The sequence below is a fragment of the Pseudopipra pipra genome, chromosome 1 (assembly GCF_036250125.1).
Source record: "Pseudopipra pipra isolate bDixPip1 chromosome 1, bDixPip1.hap1, whole genome shotgun sequence".
NCBI classification, from domain to species: domain Eukaryota; kingdom Metazoa; phylum Chordata; class Aves; order Passeriformes; family Pipridae; genus Pseudopipra; species Pseudopipra pipra.
In genome coordinates, this window is record NC_087549.1 from 153086066 (window position 1) to 153106438 (window position 20373).

General features: G+C 40.6%; 1 protein-coding gene across 9 annotated transcripts in view; it reads left to right on the top strand.

Moving 5' to 3' along the window:
• Window positions 1-378: 378 nt before the first annotated feature.
• The window catches only part of NKTR (natural killer cell triggering receptor), a 39325-nt gene continuing 19330 nt past the window's right edge, over window positions 379-20373 (top strand). For 4 of the 9 annotated variants that reach the window (XM_064639532.1, XM_064639537.1, XM_064639558.1 and 1 more), the window contains exons 1-6: window positions 380-433; window positions 709-788; window positions 8932-9006; window positions 10953-11060; window positions 11769-11813; window positions 13513-13600. In XM_064639532.1, coding sequence (XP_064495602.1) covers window positions 731-788; window positions 8932-9006; window positions 10953-11060; window positions 11769-11813; window positions 13513-13600 — 374 coding nt within the window. In that variant the 5' untranslated portion in view covers window positions 380-433; window positions 709-730. Of the gene's footprint in view, window positions 434-708; window positions 789-8931; window positions 9007-10952; window positions 11061-11768; window positions 11814-12129; window positions 12158-13512; window positions 13601-19236; window positions 19255-20373 lie in introns of those variants that run through there. The other 5 variants (XM_064639545.1, XM_064639551.1, XM_064639572.1 and 2 more) reach the window with 4 other exon arrangements.

Sequence of the window (20373 nt, forward strand, 5' to 3'; positions counted from 1 at the left end):
TTATTTTAATTATTTTTTTTTTAAGCATTCATCGTTTTAAACGCGGCACGGCACCGGGGGATGTCGGTCACGCCACGGAGGGAGCGGAGCCCTCATCCCCTCATGGCGCTGTCGCCCGCACCAACCCCCCCCATCCCGGGAGAGCACGAGTTAAAAGTTGGATTTATTTTAATTATTATTAAAAAAAAAACAACCAAACAGATATCCTTTTAAACATGACGGGGGAGGTCTCTCGCTCATCCCCTCACGGCGCCGCCTTCCCCTCACGCAGAGGGCGGGAAAGGCGGGGAAGGAGGCGGCGCCCGGCGCGGCCATTGAGCCCCGGCGGGTAATGGCGGCCGGCGGCGGCGGCGGCGCCGCCTGGCGGCGGGGCGGGGACAGCGGGGGCTGAGCCGGGGGGCGCCGTGCGGGGACAAAGCGCCGGAGCCGCCAGGTAAAAACCCCGGAGAAAGGGATGGACGGGAAGGGCTGCGAGGGGACCGGGATGGGGTGGGATGGGAGGAGGGGATGGGCCGCGCTGACGGCGCCGAGCCCGCCTGGGAGGAACCGAGTGCCCTGAGGGCGAGTCTCGCCCGCCGCCGGCGGAGGGTCGGGGCTGAGGCGGGGGCGGGGGGCGGGAGGGGCCGCCCCGCTGTAATTGAAGCCCCGGGTGAGGAGGGAGGGACGGGAGGAGGGACCGCGGGGGCTCCTTCTGTGCTTTGTGTCCAGGTGGCGAGGCCGAGGGGCGGCCATGGGGGTGCAGGACCGGCCCCAGTGCTTCTTCGAGATCGAGATCAACAGGGAGCCAGGTGAGGCTGCGCTCTGGGGGCTTTTTCACCGCGTTTTCGCCCCTCGATGATGGGCCCAAGCCGCTAGCAGCGAGTTTGGCCACGGACGTGTTATTTCTGAGTTACTTTTTAATAACTTCTGGTGCTTTCTGCGGTGCTGGACGCTCCTGGTTCTCTCCCGGGTTCGGTTTTTATTTGCACACCTGAATTTAAAGGTTTGGAGAGGCTCGTAAACTCTGTTTCTGAAGGTAAAAAGCTGTCTGGTGATGTGTTACACCTTTTCTATTATACCTTTGTTATACCAGCTCTATAAACTGTGGAAAATTGGGGCAAGCTGTAAGGAGGCTGGAGATTTACTCCTATAAGTATTTTTAATCATACAGTAATTAAAATTGGGAAGGGACCTCAGGAGGTCATCAGGACTAAATCTTTCCTCCTCCCGCTCGAAATGAGTCTTTTGAATGTAAAAGAAGAAGTGACCATTCAGTCATAGGTTATCTCACCAAGTGGGCTGTTTAAAAAAAAAAATAATTAAAATAAATCCATCTCTTAACTCGTGTTTTCCCTATGGGAAGTGTAATTCCCATGAGTGGTAGACTGTGAGTTTTAATCCTGGAATAGCTGCTTGGTTCCCTCTGGTGATTTCCCCTCTCTGTGAAAATGGTTGTACAGGTTTTCTTACCCATCCTTCTATGAATGTGTATTTATCGGTGCGTGTCAGTTGTCTCACACACAACTCGGTGCTTTATGTTGCTACTACTTGTCTCTCAGAGAAAATGAATGTACGGGGTGGCTTCATTTATTCTTTCACTTTCATTTTCTGCTTTAATGTTTCTCTGAAAGCCTTTGAATTAAGAGGCTGTATCTCTGAGACTCCAAATTTCGGCTGCATTCAGATGTAACTGAAACCCATTTAGCTTTTTGTTTTCGCCACAATTTCTAAAGAGAGATTGATTCTGTTCTGACTTCAGAGACCTGATAGGGCATATCTATAAATCTGTTGCTATTGTAGATCCTGCCTGAGTAATTTTGATTAACAGTGTGTTTTCTGAATAGTTTTATTGAAAAGTGTTGATGTAAGTGGAGTTTTGACATGTTCTGTTGCTTTAAATTCGGATTTACTATGGGATGAGATGACTAAAAATGTTGAGATTGTGTAGGTTTCCAGTTAGGGATGGTAGTTTAATGGCATTGATTTATAGCCAGGACAATTCATTCTTCATCTCATTTGTTTTTAATCTTTTTAGGTTTTTGGGTTTTTTTTGTTCTGAATCTCCATGTGAGGGATCTCTCCCTGCACTGTTTCCTCTGCTCTTTATGCTCAGGTTGCTGCTCCCATTTCATAATCGCTTTTGTTGCCTCGTCCCCTCCTCAGCCCCGGGCTGTGCATCTCGAGTGAAAGTGGATTACCTTGCTTTCCCCCAAAATCTGTTTGGGATTGATGACTGATAGCGGTGTCAGGGAGGAATTGCAGCGTCTGTGTTCCTGGTGGTGCAGAGCTTGGGTTACCTGGAGCAGACCCAAGGCTCTGGCTCACTTTTTGTGGCTGTCTGCATTTATTTTCTCTTCTAAGTAACAGGAATCTCCCAGCTGCGTCTCAAACTGGGGGCCCTGCTGGGTTTATTGCACCTGACTAATGACTGGTGTTTCTGCAGGAAAATGTGCCAATTTGTAAGATGTTGGTGGTGGGACTTGTGCACGATCTTGTCATTCTGCTTTGTTCTGGTGCCTGTTTATTAATTCACTGTGCAACTGTGCCTCGGGATTTAAGGATATATTTAAAAAGCTTAAACGTTGCTCCCTTAGCTGTGAGATGACCTTCAAAAGCTGAATCGAGTGGTAAATCAGTGCTTCCAGATGACACCAAGCACTAACTCTGAGAGCTGTGCTCTCCTGCTGACACTACTGAGGTATTAAATTTAACTTCTAAACTGCCAGCAGATATTTCCAGATTAACATTTTACTGCTTTGACTTCAATAAACGAGCCAATCTCCTCCTTCATCTTTGTTAGATGCTGGGAGACAGATCTGGGGAGAAGAACAGCCCTGCTGTTTGTTGTTAGCAAAGAAATAGGGCATTGCCCCCACCCTGTCTGCACTGAAAAGCTGAACTAACATCTCCACAAAATGCAGAGACAAGAGAATGTGCCTCTTGCAGCACTGGAGGCACCTCTTTGCCTGCAGAACACAAACCTGTGTCCTTTTTAACACTGGAGGTTGCTTGGAGTCCAAAAACGTTTCCCCCTCCCAGGCTTTGCTTTCCCAGCATTTGTCAGAATACCTGTAGCAATTAAAAGTAAGGTTAATTTTACTCTAATTAGATCCCTTAGAAAATGCAGCCATGAATAATGTCACTTTGCTTGTGCTTTCAGAAGCTTTTTTTTTTTTTTTTACAGCTTTTGTGTCCATATTTTAATTTTAGCTACAGAATCTTGGAATGGAACTTGGTGCCAGCTTGTGTGTGCCTCTTACAGTGGGGCAAACTTTGTGGGCTTAGTGTTTTTTGAGTCTAAATTTAGGCTGCTTTTAGGAAGTTGCCTGTTAAGCATTTTTTTTTTCTGAATGCACGTTGTGGCTTGTAATTTTTAAACAGCAAACGAGGAATAAATCAGGAGTAAACATTTATTTTGATCCTGGCACAGGCTGCACCTCTCCCTTCTTTTGGGCCCCTCACCAATGGATTTGGCTGCTTGCAGCATGCACATAGGATTAAAGTGCTTACAGCATTCCAAGAATTTGGGGATGGCAGCAGATGCCTATTTAAATAATTCTGTCTTTACTCTATGAGGCAAAGTCTGTGTGAAGCTCCAGTCTTGCAGGTACCGTGATAATTGGAACAGATGTCCCACTAGGATGTCACAGATGCTGCTCTAGCATTTCATGTGGCCATCCAAGAACTTTTTCCCACATCTCCCCTCCTCACCCCACTCCTGACTGACTTTGTCCCTCATAAAGTATGTTATATTTACTAATTATTGCTTTGTTTCATTTTTATTCACAGAAGAATTTTTTTCATTTCTTTTTTTCTCCTGTCTTTTGTTGTTGTTTGACCCTTTGCTCACTCTTCCACTTCAGTTTCTTCCTTTCCTGGTATGTCCCTTCCCTTATCAGTCAGTCTGTTCTTTCCTTACTTTTCTCTTTCTCATCCCCTTTGCCTGAAGTTTGGTGTATTTGGGGATTTCAGCTGCTATAAATTTATGTGAGACAAACCCTGCTGTAAAATTCCTTGTAGTCCTGTGCCTCCAGTAGTATCCCAGGGATGCCTTAGGGGGGTTTATTGCCTTTCCCAAAGACAGAAACTGTTCTCAACTGCCTTCACATTAACTTTTGAGTCCTTTGAAGGGAAAAAGTTGTATTTTGGCAGAAAATAGATCAGCACTTGGACTGTCCCTGAGCTGATTTGCAATTCAGTTGTGTCTGGTAGAGAAGGAGCCAAGGGGGATCCTGTGTGGGGAGCCCTTGTCAAGGGAGACAAGATATAAGATTGCAGGGAACTAGTTTAATAAAAGTTGTGATCCAGTCATCCTGTAGGATTGTTGTCAGTGCAGGATAAAATACTTGAAAACTCACCTTGAGGCCTGGAACAAGTTGGATGAGTGAATGGAAGGCAAAGTGAGCATCCTCTTGTGCCAGGAGAAGAAGTGCAGCCTCTCACTTCCACATCTCTGTGAATTTTTTTGTGTGCAGTACTGGAATATGTTTGGTTTTGTGGAGACCAGGGAAGAGTGGAATGGAGGGAGCTCCAGGCAGTGTTTGTGGAAGATTGGGATTAGCAGGGAGCTGGGCAAAGAAGTTTGTTTTCCTTGCGAAGGGGCAGGGAAGTGTTAGCAAAGTGTCAATGTGTCAGGACTGCAGATCCTCTGCTCGGGGGAACTGGGACATCCATTCCTTCAACTCATCTTTTAAATAAAATCTATTCTTTTCCCCAGTAAGCTTTTATTTTCTTACACTGTAGCCACACTTCTACTTTAAAGCAATGTCTTTAGATTTATGTGCCTTTAGTGTTCACAAATTTTAGGGATAAATAAACTAATAAAATTCAAATACAGTCCTTTTAGTGAGCTGTTACTTAAACTTGAATGCAAATCTGTCTGAGCCTTTGGGCCCTTGGCAGCCTTCCTGGCCTCAGTCTGTGCATCACTGTCTTCATGGTTGTAATCCCTCCTTTCTCCTTCAGCAGGATATCCCTGCTCATATCCTGGGAAAAGTGCCTTTTCCTTGGTTTTCCTCCGAGAAAAAGATCAAACCCAATAGGGATAATTTTGAATAACTAGGTTTATTTTGGGAGCGTGTATCAGAAATTGATACTGGTGTGGTCTAAATATAATAAACCAAAACAGTTCACATGATATGGAAAATAACTTAAAAAACAATTTATGTTTGGCTCCCAAAGTTCTTCTGGAAAAAAGTTAAGCAGCTTAATCAGAGGATTAACGTTTGAAACAGTAAACATTTGAAATCAATGATTATTTTAGTAAACTTTGCCCTTATTTTAACATAGCATGGATATTCCTACCCTGAATTTTTACCACTTAATTTGAATCAATACTAGTTCTTCCTCAGCAGAAAAATTTGTTTGGGAGTTCAAAAACAAAATAAAACAAAGTTTCTCTAAGTGGTGCAGCTCATTAGCCTCAGAGAGCACTTTATGAAATCCAGCTTCAAAAATCTCAGACTTCACAAACAGCAAGTGCTGCATTTATAGTTATTAATAATGTACATCTTTCATCATTCTAATTTCTATTAAAAATCTTTAAAAAATGAAAGCCTGCCAAAAAATAATACTTCACTGAAGTGTTGTTTTACAAATAATAGGTACATATAATCCCAGCAAGTGAGATCTGTGCAGGCTCATTTCGTGGCTCAAGCCAACTGAGGGCTCTGGGTAGGTTTGGGAGCAGCCTTTGCCTGCTTGACTGTCTCTTTTTAGCAGTTTTTTTGTTTGTTTGTTTTCATTTCCTGTTCAAATATTATGGTTAGTCACAGAGCTCCTTCCCTGATCTGTTAACTTAAACCTTCACATCAGGGAAATGAAGCTGAAGAAAGCATTGGAAATTTTCTCTCAGTAGTGAGGGATCATTTTGGAGAAGAAGTGTCTAAATCTGAGGAAATAAGTGGCATCTCAAATGCTTTTTTTTTTTTCTTAATCTCTGTTATATCTGCATGTACCTCACCTCAAGTTTAAAATGAGACTTTTTTTTTATAGGTTCTAATCGTGCATATTTTCATTAATCTTTTTATTAACGGCTGTCATTTCCTCCATCTTTGACCAAGGTGTGAAAATGTGTTTGATCTTTCCTGACACATTTAATTGCCTGTTTGTCAGGGGAACATATAACCTTCCAGTGATAATGGTATTCATGGAGCTGGAGTAAAACACAGCCAGTAACCCAGCAGATGGATACACAGCGTGGGGTTTCTGTTGGATGAGGAGGCAGCAGAGTTTTGTGCTGTTGGATAGAACTGGGTAAGCAGTACTTCAGGTTTTATGGAGGAGAAAGTGCTCTTTTAGTCTGGATCTGTAACCTCTGGGTGTTGGAAATGTGTGTTACAGTTTGTAGGAGTTGAAAGGGGTGAGAAGGCCGGACTGGATGGGGCTCTGAGCAGCTTGGTCTGATGGAAGCTGTCCCTGCCCATGGAAGTGGGTGATCTTTAAGGTCCCTTCCAGCCCAAATCATTCCATGATTCTATGAGCACCTTGTTAATGACAAAGCTTTAGGGAAAGACATGTTCAAGTCTTGATGCCTTAGTTGTGAATGTGCCTTTTCCCATCTTCTGCTATCATCTTAAGAACTTAAGGTAATGTTCTTCCACCAGAAATAAAGAAGTGGTGTCTGCTGCTTAAAGTGCTAAATATGATGGAATTATAAGTAGGACTTGCAACCAGAATCCTACAATTTATGCCTAAGGCTAAAAGTCCCTTCTGGAGCCTGCAGGCACTGACACCTCCCAGTTATTTGGCAGCTGGCACCTTGGAATCAGCAGCTGGCACCTTGGAATCAGCAGCTGGAACCTTGGAATCAGCAGCTGGGCTGTATTTCTCTTCTCTGAGGAGAATGGGGATAGTGGCAACTTCTTCCCTGGAAAACATCATGTGTTATTTCACACAGTGAATGCAGGAGGGATCTTCTCCTCTGGGGCAGGCTGGGAGAGCTGGGAGTGTTCACCTGGAGAAGAGAAGAGAAGGCTCTAGGGACACTTGAGAGCCCCTTCCAGTGTCCAAAGGGGCTCCAAGAGAGCTGGAGAGGGACTTGGGAGAAGGGATGGAGGGACAGGACAAAGGGGAATGGCTTTAAGCTGAAGGAGGGCAGGTTTAGATTGGATATTGGGAAGAAATTCTTGGCTATGAGGGTGGGGAGGCCCTGGCACAGGTTGCCCAGAGAAGCTGTGGCTGCCCCATCCCTGGAAGTGTCCAAGGCCAGGTTGGATGGAGCTTGGAGCAGCCTGGAAGAGTGAAAGGTTTCCCTGCCCTTACCAGGGGGTGGAACAAGATGATCTTTAAGTTCCCTTCCAACCCAAACCAGTCTGAGATTCTATTCTATGATTCTATGAGATCTGTCCATGGCTTTCTAAAGCACTTGCTTCAGTTCAGCACTTTTCCAGCAGAAGAATGGGAATGGGACTTCTGTTCTCCTGGATTCCTGGGCTCTGATGGAAATGGGTAACTTTTCTGCTGAAGTGTCTCCTCCATTGTGTTCTTTGTATGAATCTTCAATCCTCACAGCTTATAATGGTTTCTTTACCTCCAAATAACTCCCTTTTCATCATGGTAGTTACAGAGCTGCTGTTCGATGTGAGATCCATGAATATTCCCTATTTCTTCATTCTTTGGACACTCTCCCTGCCCATGTCCTTTAGATTTTCCTGCTGTAATGATGAATGCTTAGAGAACATTCTTACTGCACTTAATGAGACACAGACATTTCAACAGCTGAAGGCATCTGGAATTTTTACCTAAGAGTACAAAATTCAGGTGGTGTTATTTCATTCCTTCCTTTTTGAGCCAACAATTCACCTTGTTATAATTGTATATATTTGGACAAAGCCTTAAAATTGAATGCAGTTTCTTGGGAGCCTCTTAATTTTTTTTTTTTGGCATTAAATGAAATACATTTCAACTTCAGGTTGGTTTTTTTTTTTTTTCTTTAAAGGGAAGAAAAGAGAAGTTATTCCTGGAGTAGTTACTTTTTTAAATGATCCTTGAAGTCTTACCAGTGTGCACCACTAGAGTGTAGTGCTCATTGATAGATTGTTACTGGTCTTCTTGTAATGCTGGCCAACAGTGTGGCTTCTATGGTTTTATTTCACAACCTGTAGATACAACTTTTTCTGTGCTAATTATGTATTTTCTAAAGATTTCATATATTTGGGAATGGTTTGGGTTTGGTTTTTGTTTTTTTTTTTTTTTTTTTTTTTTGGTACTCTGCATCTCAGTATCTTGGAAAATGGAATAGAAAATATGAATCAGTTTTAAAATACTTTTCTTTATTAAAATATGGCTGAAAAATGATTTAATGTAGTTTTAGAAGGTAGATAACAAAAGGAGAAAGTAATATTTAGTTAATAGTATCTGGCAATTAGTCCTGCCTGCCTTTCATCTTTCCTATTTGGTTTATCTGGTTATTGTTTTATTGTTTTGTTTTGGTTTTAAACTAAAGGATTTTAGGCCAAAAGCACCAATGCATCCGTAATCCTTAACATGGTATGAAACTAAATTGGACTTTTTAGGTCATGATCCCAGGGAAAACTGTGGAAATGTGATTATTAATGCATTTGTATAAACATGGTAATTGGGGAGGGAATTCCTCCAGCTCTCTGAGGACTTGTGTTTATGGCAAATCTTTCTCAAAACAGATCTGACATGATAAACTATTTTAGTAAGTCAGTTTGGCTTTCCAGGTTCAAATCAAAATGAGGTCATTAGAATTGTTAATAAATTAACTGTAATGATATTACTTAATTTTTTACAGTTGTTATTGTTCTTCCTTGCAGCTTATTTTAATATTTGCATATTTAAGATGCTTTCTTATTCTGCTTAATGAAACAGCTTTTTCTCAGAAAATGATACTTTCACAAATGCTGATTTATTTATATGGAGACTTTCCCCTATTATTCCAAAGAGTTATAAAACTCTTAATTTTATTTTTTTATTACTGTTTTCTAGTTGGTCGAATTATGTTTCAGCTCTTCTCAGACATTTGTCCGAAGACTTGCAAAAACTTCCTTTGCTTGTGCTCAGGTAAAGAACTTTGCTTATATTTCAAATTTTCATGGAGACTTGCAATTATTATTTGTTTATACAAGTATAAAGCACAGCCACGGGCTTATCTGAGGAGCTAAATAGCTGTATAATGGAGATCACTCAGCACCTAATTCAGTGTATGTCACGCTGGCAGAGCTCACCTGCCCAGGGGTTATCCCTTGCAATCCCTGGGTGACTCCTCCTCCACATCCCACTTCCAAGTGATTTGCAGCACATGGAAAGAGCTGCTTAGGCAGGAGGGGTTACAGGTAGATGGAGCTCAGAGATTTTTGTCTCTTTCAAGCAAAAATCAAACACATTTAGGGCAAAAAAATTCAGAAAAGAAAAGCCCAACCCGTGAGCTTTGTGCTGGCTGTTGTGGAGAAGTGTCTGAGCTCGGGGAGGTGCTGCAGCTCCAACCAGTGGAACAAACTACTCTGTGTTTTCCCTGCCTGGGAAAGTCGTGGCAATGCTGTCAAGGAGGGTAAAAAATGAGATTAAAACTTCTAACCGTGGTCTGAAAGCTCACATCTCAGTGTCCCAGCTCAATTCCATGGTCAAGTGCCATGCAGGATCCCATTCTCCAAGGGGATTATCCACAGCCTGAGGGACGTGCTGGAATATGGCCAAAACTGGGGGTACATCTTCCTTGGGATTGATTGAGGTGGGGTTCCCAATGCTGTAGCAAAGAGGGGCATGTTTTGGGGTGAAAGGGGGTGTGTCCATGCCTGTAATAAATAGCTTTGCTTGCTTAACTCCTGTGGAAAATAAAAGTGGGGTAGGAGGAGGCCTGGATGGTGGGTGTGGAAAAGAACTTGTATTTGAGGGAAGACTTCTCTAAGTCCCATAAACAGCAGTGCCCTGAATGGCTTTTGTGCCACAAACTGCTCTTTGCCCTCATCCTGGCAGGGATGGGCTGTTTGGAAGGGCAAATTTGGGATGTTTGAGCTGTCAGTTAATTTGGGGTGGAGGAATAATAGCTTGTAAAGGGTGGGGTTGTCTCTGGGTAAGGAGTGTACCTGCATTTCTGAGGGCATGTGCTGGTTACATGTCCTCTGACTGACTGTCAAATGCCTCTTTCATAACCAGTGGTGGTATGAAAGTGAATATTGGTTTATTTATCCTGTCTCCTTACAAAATAACTCCTATACATGTGGTTTATATGGGATTTCAGCTGTTGCACATGGTATAATAAAAATAGTATTCTTAATTGCCGTGTTCTGCCAGCTCCCCTCTTCCCAAGAGCTGAAGTGTCTCTTGACATTCCCTGAGTGGAGCAGTATAAATCCCTCATGAACCTACCACACCTCCCCATCCACATGCCCAGTGTGGTTTTCCTTCTGGATTTGGGAGGAAATGTTAATGCAACTTGAGGTGCTGGGATCACCTGCCTCACAAACCACCAGCACCCCTGACCTCCAGCTGGCATTGAGGGGTGGCCTGATGCTGTACATGGACTGGTGAAGATGTGACACATGCTTGGAGCAGCTCAATCCCACTTTTCCAAGTGTGGATCACATTGAAACCGAGCTGAAGCCTGTTCTGAGCTCACATTTCTCTCCTGGGAATCATCTGGCACATCCAGCTGTGGAAGTGCTCTGAAGAGGACTCTGTGAGCTGCAGCTGAGTGCAGCTACAACCACAGAAAACAGTGGTTTTCATCATTATCCTGAACTCTTGTTTCCTTATAAATTATCCTGGGTGGATTAACACGCTCTTCCTTGGAAAGGGAGGACGTTTTTTTAAGGAACAACATAATTTTCACCTGAGAGTCCCTTTCTGCTATTTATGGATGGTGAAAAGGCAGCAGGTAGGGCTGTGTTATCTTTTATAGCTTTGCTATTTGATGACTCCCATATCCATGGGCACTGGGAAGGTAAAAGCCATGGAATAATTTGTCCAGTGACAATCTGTAGATTCTTTCTGTTTAACCTCCTCTGCAGGTGAGAAAGGAATTGGCAAAACAACTGGAAAGAAGCTTTGCTACAAAGGCACCACATTCCATCGTGTGGTTAAAAACTTCATGATTCAGGGGGGGGACTTCAGCGAAGGTAAAACAGCACTTGGAAAACTGGGAAGTTTTTTAAAGGGAACAGAAACGTTGTAATTGATGTGGTTATAATGTGTAGAACCTCAGAAAATGGCATGAAAAGTATTGCAATGCCATCAAAATATTTCCTTTGCTGTGAAGTGTAGCCCAGATCACCCATTTGTTAGCTTTTGAAATTCGAAGATATTTCAACTGATGTAAGATTGGTTTATTGTGCCACTGGTTATTGTGCCATTTGACACATCAACTGATGTGTTAAATCCTTGCTGGAGGGTTTTATCATTTTCTATCTTATTAAAACCATTCAAATCCAAACTGGAAGTGCTTTTACACTCTTGTGTCTGCAGCAGAGGCAACACTGATACAGGAACAAAACTGTTGGAATAAGTTTAACAATTAAGTAGTGAGCAAACTCTTAAGTGTTTAAAAGTATCTGAAGGAAGATTTTCCAGGAGTTTCTTTGTTTCCTTCCCTGCAGTCTGTGTGCAACAGGATGTTTTATCCTGCTGTCCTTCCCAGAAATCCCTGTCCTTACCAAAATCTTTTTTTTTGCTGTGTCCTGGAATCTTGTGCCTGATCAAATGGTTGTGGGAAGGAATATTCCTGTGTTGAGTAAAGTAGCAGTGCCTTGTAAAACACTGGTGGAATGTTATGTACAGCTTTTGTAGAAATGAAATAAAAGTTTTAACTGATGCTTTCTGATGTGTAGGTAATGGAAAAGGAGGTGAATCTATTTATGGTGGCTATTTCAAAGGTAAGAGGAAATATGTCTTTGCAGATTCTTTGTTCAGTTCTGAGATAAACAAGTCTTGATTCCCAAACTACTTAATGAAAACAGGTCTACTCATAGATCACCTTTTGCATGAAACTAATGTTGCATGAGAATTCTTTTTTATATGCATGACTTTCAGATAATTTTTTTTTTGTTAATATTTAACTTTAACTGACAATTAATTAAGGCTAACATTATTGGTTAAACATGACTTTCAGCATGGAGGTTAGGCAACTTTATTCATGAATAAACTCCTATCTTCCTGCCTAAAACTGTCAACATATTCTTTTGTTTATAGAGAATGTGGTCTTTTGCAAAATGAAAAGGTAAGAGACAAAAGCTCAGTAACACAAATTCAAACTCTGTTCCCTTGTACCCTCCCTAGTAAATATATAGACAACTGATACATCCCTTTGTAGATGGATATCTGTGTTGCTTGGAGAAATGAAGAGTTCTGTGTCTAACCTTTCTGAGGGTTAATGACTTATTCTGAGAGAGAATCCTGCCATAATTTCCAGCTCTAAACAGTTATTTCTTCTTTTTTTTTTTTTTTTTTAATGTCCCTTTTCCTCCCCTTCCCCTCCTCAAGGTTTGTATGCTTAGTGTTCATTTCTAAAAGTGTTATTTACCAGCTACACGAGTTATTTGCTTTGCAAAGAATTTGTAAATAAATTAAATTTACCTCTTTTAAAAATCTGTTGGAAGGAAAATGGTGAGTTTATGAAGTATTTGTTTAAAAGACAGACAATTGTTTCTGAAAAACCAGGTGGCTACTGTGGTGTTCAAATATTAAGACACTGGATGTGTTTGTTCTGTATGTGTTGCAAGTAGCTCTGCCTGGTTGTCCATGAAGTTTCTCTTAAAAAAGAGACCTAGTTTGATGTTGGAGTATTAAAATCTTTAGTCAAGGGAAGTCTTTAATAGATCCATAAATTAAGAAGTTACTCAAGGTTTGTTTCTCAACATGGTGAGTGCTGAATATGCAGGATTGAGTTTTGATATATAATCTAAAAAGCTGCAGCTTTGTACACTCAAATTACTATTTTTACTTCTGAAAATGACCTTCAGAAGGTTCTGTATTATTATGCTGTGCAACCAGAGCTCCTCTTTAATTCACTGGAATATAAAATGCATGTTTAGTTTAGTCTTAATTGGTTTTATTCTTAGATTCAGATATTTGGGTGGGGTTTTTTTCCCCTTTTATGTTTTGAGCCTTCCAGTTTTGAAAGGATAGCTGGCATCTTTAAGTGCCATGCCAGGGAAATAAATAAATGGCTTTTTCTCCTGGTCTTTCCACCTGGAATATAAATAACAACATCATGTATGTTAAGTCTTGTTTTAGAATGTTAGTAATTCTGCCAACTTTGTTCTTATCCAAATAAGACTGGATTCAAATCCAAATCTGTGAGAGTCTAATGTTAATTGAAGGCACTAATAACGACTTTAATTATTTTCATTAGAAATGTTTGCACTATATCTGAAACTTTTCTGCTTTGTCTCAACTTTAACTTTTAAGAGACTTATTTAAACTTGTTTTTTCCCCCCACCCTGTTCACCTTTCTCCAGCAGCAGCAGAATTTCTCCTCGTAGCATCCATAAGTTACTAAGAAAATAAAAAACAAACCCGCCTGCCTTGTCAGGGGAAAAAAAAATCTGACAAACATATTTTTTCTTCAAACAGATGAAAACTTTATTCTCAAACATGACAGAGCGTTCCTTTTGTCAATGGCAAACCGAGGGAAACATACCAATGGTTCCCAATTTTTCATGTGAGTAGATGTTGATCCCACAGTCGAGCTTTTCTTACCCAGAGAAGCGCCGTTCATGAGAAAGATGGTATTGCTAAAATCCTCTATATCCGGGTTCATCCACCTGAGTTTTAACTGGGATGGAGTGGTAAAATGCACTAGGAATTACTAGTGGGGTTAGAAGCTGGATGTTCCTTGTTCATTGCTTTTTTTTTTTGTTTTTTACCCTCAAAATAGGGCTGATTTCGTTCGGTTCTCGGCGCCCAGAAAATAAATTCTTTGCTTTTCTGGGCGCCCCAAATTTTAGCAGATTATCTGCAAATTATGATTCTATGCAAAGGGGAGTGAGATCTAAAGGTGATTTACATGGTTTTGCATGTGCTCCTTAAAATATGATGATTTATGATTTACTTTGGGGGGATTGTTTTAGTTTTGTTTGTTTGGGTTTTTTTTTGGTTTTTTTTTTTTCAGGAGGATGAGTTAGGCTTTTATTTATTGGGGTTTTTTGTTTGCTTATCATTATTCTTATTATTAATTTTTGTGTTTTGTTTCTGACATGCTTTTTTAATATATGCCTGCATAATTGTGTTTACTTGTGCTTATACCAATACTCTAGTACCAACACTATGTAAAATTATGTGCTGATAATCAGATTTTTACTTCACTACCTAGAAAATACTTTCCATTCTGGTAGCCACATTCTGCTCAAATTGTAGAAAACACATGACTGCCTTCAGTAAATACTCAGGTCTGATAATTGAGGGTTTTCTGGTTAAAGCAGCTGTATTTTAGGTTTATTATCAGTATTTTTAAGCTTGCTAATTTTCCTGTGATTATTCCTCCCTCTTAGAAATTGCCTCCCGTTAATGTTTAACACTTTGTATTTGGAATGAACATCTTTATAACTTCAGTCTTGTGCTGAGAAGTACTTTGTGAAACAACACTGGGGTTTTCAAAAGCAAAGTTTAGAGTAGTTACTTCACTAGAAAAACTCTTTTTTTTTTTCTCTTTGCCATCTTTCTTGGGGGAGAGGAATGAATGGCGCTTCCCTGTCTGCAGGAAAGGAGGAAATTGTCCTCAAGAATCTTTCTTTTTATTTTTCTTTGCCTGAAAAAGATCTTCAGTATGATCTGATGGAGTTCAGATAAGAGACATTTTTAGGCCTCTTCCTAAAAAAAATGTCCCAAAAATGGAAAATGCACAAGGAACCTTAAGAGAGAGTCTTTCACAATTCAGACATTCCATAGTATAAAGTTGTTTCAAAACTTGTTTTCTGTTACCTCCAAAGGAAATTGTAGATGCTGTGCTTCCTTACATATAAATCTGAATACATCTGTGTGCTCATTAATATGGGAAACAGTCTGTATAAACAATACCCTGAATATAAATATATATATATATATTATATAAATAAGCTCTCTGAAGGCATTGCTTCACTATTTACTACGTGGTGACTTCCTTTGGGTTCTCTTGCCATGATTTTCCATTTTTAAGCTTATCTGAACAATACATGAAAACCTAATGATGTCACATGAGTCAAGCAGCTGTCATTTGAGGGCTCTAAAGTTTCTTTTCTCTCCTGCATTTAATTCCAAAGTCATCTTTTTCCCCTTAGGCTTTAGTAGACTCAGCTGGTTTGATTAGGTTTGAACACCTTTGTCTCTCCCCACACAGGTTGTGTTGGATGCTAAATTATAACTTGGACAGGACAATAAATGAACAGAATTTAAGAGCACTTTCCCCAAATAGAGAAGTATTTTGAAAGATACAGACTTCTTAAAAAAAAAAAATCTGATATTTCATGAAATCAGCATGAAGAGAGAGTGTTAGTTTGGGAATTCAGAGAAGGAGATTTAAACACAGTTATCTCTGTGGAAGGTGGGTTCCCCTCAGCTGCCTGTAGGAATCCAGAGCTGGTTTTAGGCTCTTGGGGTGTCCTACCAGCTTTCAGCTGCTGGGAGGGATGGATGGGGATGTTCTGATTACCTCCCTGCCCCAAGCAGATTTCCTGGATATCCTGGGATGTCTAAAATGACACTCAGTGCCCTGGAGTCAGGGAAGTGAGTCAGGATTCCAAGTGGGAAACAACTGCTGCAGGTTTTCTCTGGGTAGTTTCTGCCTGAACTTTAAAATGCAGTTTATTAAAGCAGTTACTCTTGCTTGGTAGCATTTGTCTGATGCCCTCAGGGGTTGTACTGTGCATCCACACAGCTTTGCTTTAGTAAAATATTCGCTTCCTTCAGTGATTTGCTTTAAGCTGAAATTAAAATGTGCTTTTTATATTCCAAGTAATGCTCAGTTTCTCTGTAGTTTACCATTAGGAAAATTTGTTCTTCAAATGTATAACCTGAAAAGTGTGTGAAAGGCAGTCCTTAGATTTTTTTTTTTTTAATGTTTAAATATGTTTAATTTTATTGATTAGATCTGTAGGAAGGGAAGTAGCTCATCCCTTTCTGAACTTCTTTAGATTTTTGCATTTATTTTCGTAGATATCAGGGCTGAGAACTCTTGTTTATTGTGCACATCTAATGTAACAGAGAAGGAGTGCAAAGAAGTGATTTTCTCTTATGTATCTGTCCAAGTAGGGCTGAAATAATGGCAAGAATCCTGACTAAACCAGTTTTCCTTATTCATCAGGAATGCTTTCCCTGCTCACCAGTGAAAAGTGTCATTTGGAATAACGAGTCCTTACAGGAATTAATCAGGCAGCAAATCTCTTTGGCAGGTTGCACTGACAAGCCAGTCACAACAGGACTCTGCAGTGCCTAAAAATCATTAAAAGTTGATTTAAAGTGGTCAGTTTTACCCGAAATAGAAGCTCCAGACTCATCCTAATGTAAACAGGCATCTGACTCATCCTAAAATATCCTCAGCTTTCTTTGAGTGGCAGGAATTTCTCTGGCATGACTGAACCTGAAGAATTTCTAAGCAACAATAGAGAGCTGGGCTTGGAAAAGGCAGTGGAAGTGTTGTTGGGAAGCTCCAGGGAGGGCAGGGTGAAAGGAATGACCTTAAATTAAAGCACTGGTGCAAACTGGCAAGGTGCAGGGGTAGAATGAGGAGTCAGAAGTGTGTCTGTGTAATATCAGAGGTGCTGTGTTTAATGCTGGGGCACTGATTTTCCCCACTTTTTTTCCTGACTGGAATAAGAGCAGGAGTTGGGTGGAAAGGAGGATGTTTGGCTGAGGAAGGATCATGTGTTTCATGCAGATTTATTTGAAATAGGCCAAGTCTATTCACGTGGGCCTGAGAAACATTTCCTGCTCTGAAGGAACACGTTGTGAGAGAGACCATTCAGGTGAAATACAGGAATTTCAGTTCCCTTTTCCCAAGGGGATCTGTTGTAGCAGTTTATTCCAGGCTTGTGTTGAAGACAGTTGTAAGGCACCAGGCTATAAATCAGCTGTTTATATGCTCAGAGAGCAGCACTCTCTGATTATTTTCTGGGAATAACTTCCTTTGGAACCCTCGGGTATTTTGCAGGTGTTCTAAGCACCATCTGGGTGTGTTAATCTTTACCTGTCCTGTTTCCACGTGGATATTCAGATCTGGAATCCCTAGGATGGGTCAGAGGTTGGCAGGAACCCCTCTAGAATCATCTTTCTTTTCTAGATCTCCAATACCTGCTTTGAATTGCTGCTGATAATATAATACTAATAGTAATTATTGGGGGAGCACATCCAGAGCACTGCACAGATACAGCTGATGTCTTTAGGCCCCTGATTTAGAGTCCAGGGGGGGATACTTGGTGTGGTCTTGGATATTCCAGGCTGTTTTCCTGTGGGGAATGTTCCTCTGGAACCACATCCTCTGCTTCTCACTCGAGCTGATCTGATCTCTTGTCTCTCTGGAGCAGCTCCATTGTGCATTTGACAATTCCCAACCTGCCAGGAAGGAAAGTCACCACTAAAATAAGTGCAACTCTTGTGAAAATGAGTGTCTTAAGTTCTTAAAAAAAAAAATTAATGGCACTCTTGATCCTCCAAGTGCTCACCTGGGCTTAACTCTGCTTCCATGCTCATCCAAAACCTGTCAAGCTACACTCAGTAGAAAATGAGAAGTGCCTGTGCAGAATGAACAATAAAGAAACAACAGGAAGCAAAACAAAATAACCAACCTCTGTGTTTTATTTTCCCTGGGAAGTTGTGTGTAATAATTAATTTATTGCCTAGGTATTTAGCTCTAGAGCTTGCTGAAGAATCCATCCCTATTGCAGCTTTGAGAGGAGTCTGGACTGTGTTCCTTATCAGCCCAAATTCTTGCCTCTGTGTTCAAAAGCTATTTAAAACTTGAGCCTGATTTCCTATTACTGCCAGGTTTTTATTTTTTTTTTCCATGTTGAGGGTGTTGTTGGTTTTAATGTGTCTCTCAAGCTCTGCTTGCTTGCTCAGAACTAAACAACTCTTTTTTGTTTTAAAACTGTTTAAATGCGTGGTGCCATGCCTAGTTACTAAATTCAAACAAACTAACCACTTTGATCTGCTAAATGAAGGATAAAATAAGTTGTGAGGACTCTTTTGTTTTGATTTTACAAATTATTTCTGAATATTACCAGCTCGTTAAAAGCAGTTCATGTCTTTTTGGTGTCCCAAAACAGGTATTTTTCTAATCAACAGTTAATAATTTCTTTTTTTTTTTTTTTTTTTACTGTGAATGAAATACTTTTTGAGCTAACTATTGAACAGTTTATTCATGTAAAACCCCAAAAATGTCAAATGAAAGGGGCTGATGTTGCATTATCTTTGAGCATTAGTGGTTCATGTGCACTTTTCACACCAGCAGGTCCCATTGGCTTGAGGAAAAGTTGATGTAAAAACATTCCCAGGATGCTTTTAGGTGTAATAAGTAACAAAATAAGTAACAAAAAGATCATTCCAGTGCTTGAATAAGCAGAGGCATAATTAATAACCTGTAGTTTATTTTTTGGGGAGGAGGATGTGGCTAAACTCAACTGATAATGCATTTTTAAACCATTGCTGCTGCTCAGAATTAGACCAGACCCTAAAGCTCAGTATTAACTGGTGCAGGTGTTTTGGCTTTTTCCCCCCTCTGCAGTGGGTCTGTTGTTGTGGAACTCTGGACAGGAGCAATCAATGACAAAGAAAACACTTATTTTTCTTAGTTCTAGAAAAGCTTCATAAAGCAAGGGAGCTGTCAGCCAAGCCTGAAATGTCTGAAGTTGTCCCCTTGCAGACTTTACACCTTTGATTTGGGAACCCAAACACTTAAGCTCTGCTGTGCCTGTGAAATTCCTCCTTAGGAGGGGGTTCAGTGGAGCATTTGAACCCCTGGGAAGCTGCAAACGTGGGAATAAACCCACAGAAATTGAATATTCACCTACCTCAAGTTGGGCATTGCTGGGTTGAGACTTAGAGGGGAGTGGGAGGATTCTCTTTCCTGACTGGTTTTGCAATAGTGGGACAAGCAGGGTTTGTCTGTAGTTTTCTTTTTGCTTTTTCAGGAGAACTTTTAGTTTTCAAAATACCTTGTGTTCTCAAGAAAATTTAGAGCCCTCTTTTAGGCATCCTTGTTCTGCATACAACTTGATTAATATGAATTTTAACCTTGTATTTGCTAAAACATAGACACAGTTTTGTCTGAAAATGTATTACAATTTATTTCTGCCATTTTTGTGTAAAATTTACAGAAACAGTGTTACATCGTGCGCTCCAAAGGTAATGTCTCATTCCTCTAAGGCTGTGTCCTTTCCTTTTCTTTCTGTTTTTATCTTTTCTTGTTTTTCTGATCATATTGTTATGTGCATTGAACCCTTTGTTAGGCCTGAAGTTCTTGGGGGGGGTGGGGTGGGTGATAAAATGCTTTTGTCAAAAAAAGATGATTTTCTCCTCAGCTGTATCTTAGACCCATTTAAACCTGAGTGAAGAAAGGTATTGATCCTGCTGTACATAACTTGGATAATTGTATCTGTTATAAAGCAAACGTTGAATGTTTTCAATTTTAGAAATTCTGTATAGAAATGTTCTAATAAATATCATTTTGGGGGAGGAACTCACCGTGACTTCAGGTTTCCGTAGTGCAAAGGCAGGGGGTGGGTTTTGCTCCTGAGGAAGTTTGAAGGTTCAAGGGTTGATGCAGAAAACTTTTTAAAATGCTCTTTTTAAAGGGCACATTCACAGAATAAATGTTGTGTTCCAGCCCCAACACTGAGGTGAGAAAACATTCAAAAGCACAGCAAGGATTTGGGGATCTGCTTCCTGTGGGAAGTTGTTCAGTCTCCCAACTCCTTGTCATGCATCTGAAAGGTTTTCCCTTGGGATAACGCTTTTCCTTGTGCTTTCACTCCATGAAAGGAGAGAAACCATGTCCATTTTCTCTCTCAAATTGCCAGTTTAATGGGAGGAACTTCTGCATGGGTTTTAAGCACCAAGTGTCCCTTTCTTTGCTCAGTAAGGCCTAGTCTAAAGTAAGTTCCTTACTTAATTGGTCTCAAATGCTGCTACAGCCTCCACAGCCCCTCTGTTTGAACCTGCTGCCTTTCCCAGCTAATCCCAAACACTAAATCTTCCATACCATTGGTTTCATGGAAGGAACCCACTTCTTTTTTTCACTCCTTTAAATCAGCTTTATAATTAAACCCACTTAAAGTGTTTACTCAACAGCAGGTTGTTAACACAGTTAACTATTGCTTAAAGAAATTCCAAAGCTGCAAGGATTTTTCTCCTTGTAGGAATACCCCTTATTAGCAAGGGAAAAACAAAGAACACCCCCTAACTATTGAGAAATTTAAGTGTCTTAATAGCATTTACTCCCCTGTGTTAAACTAAAGAAGTTTT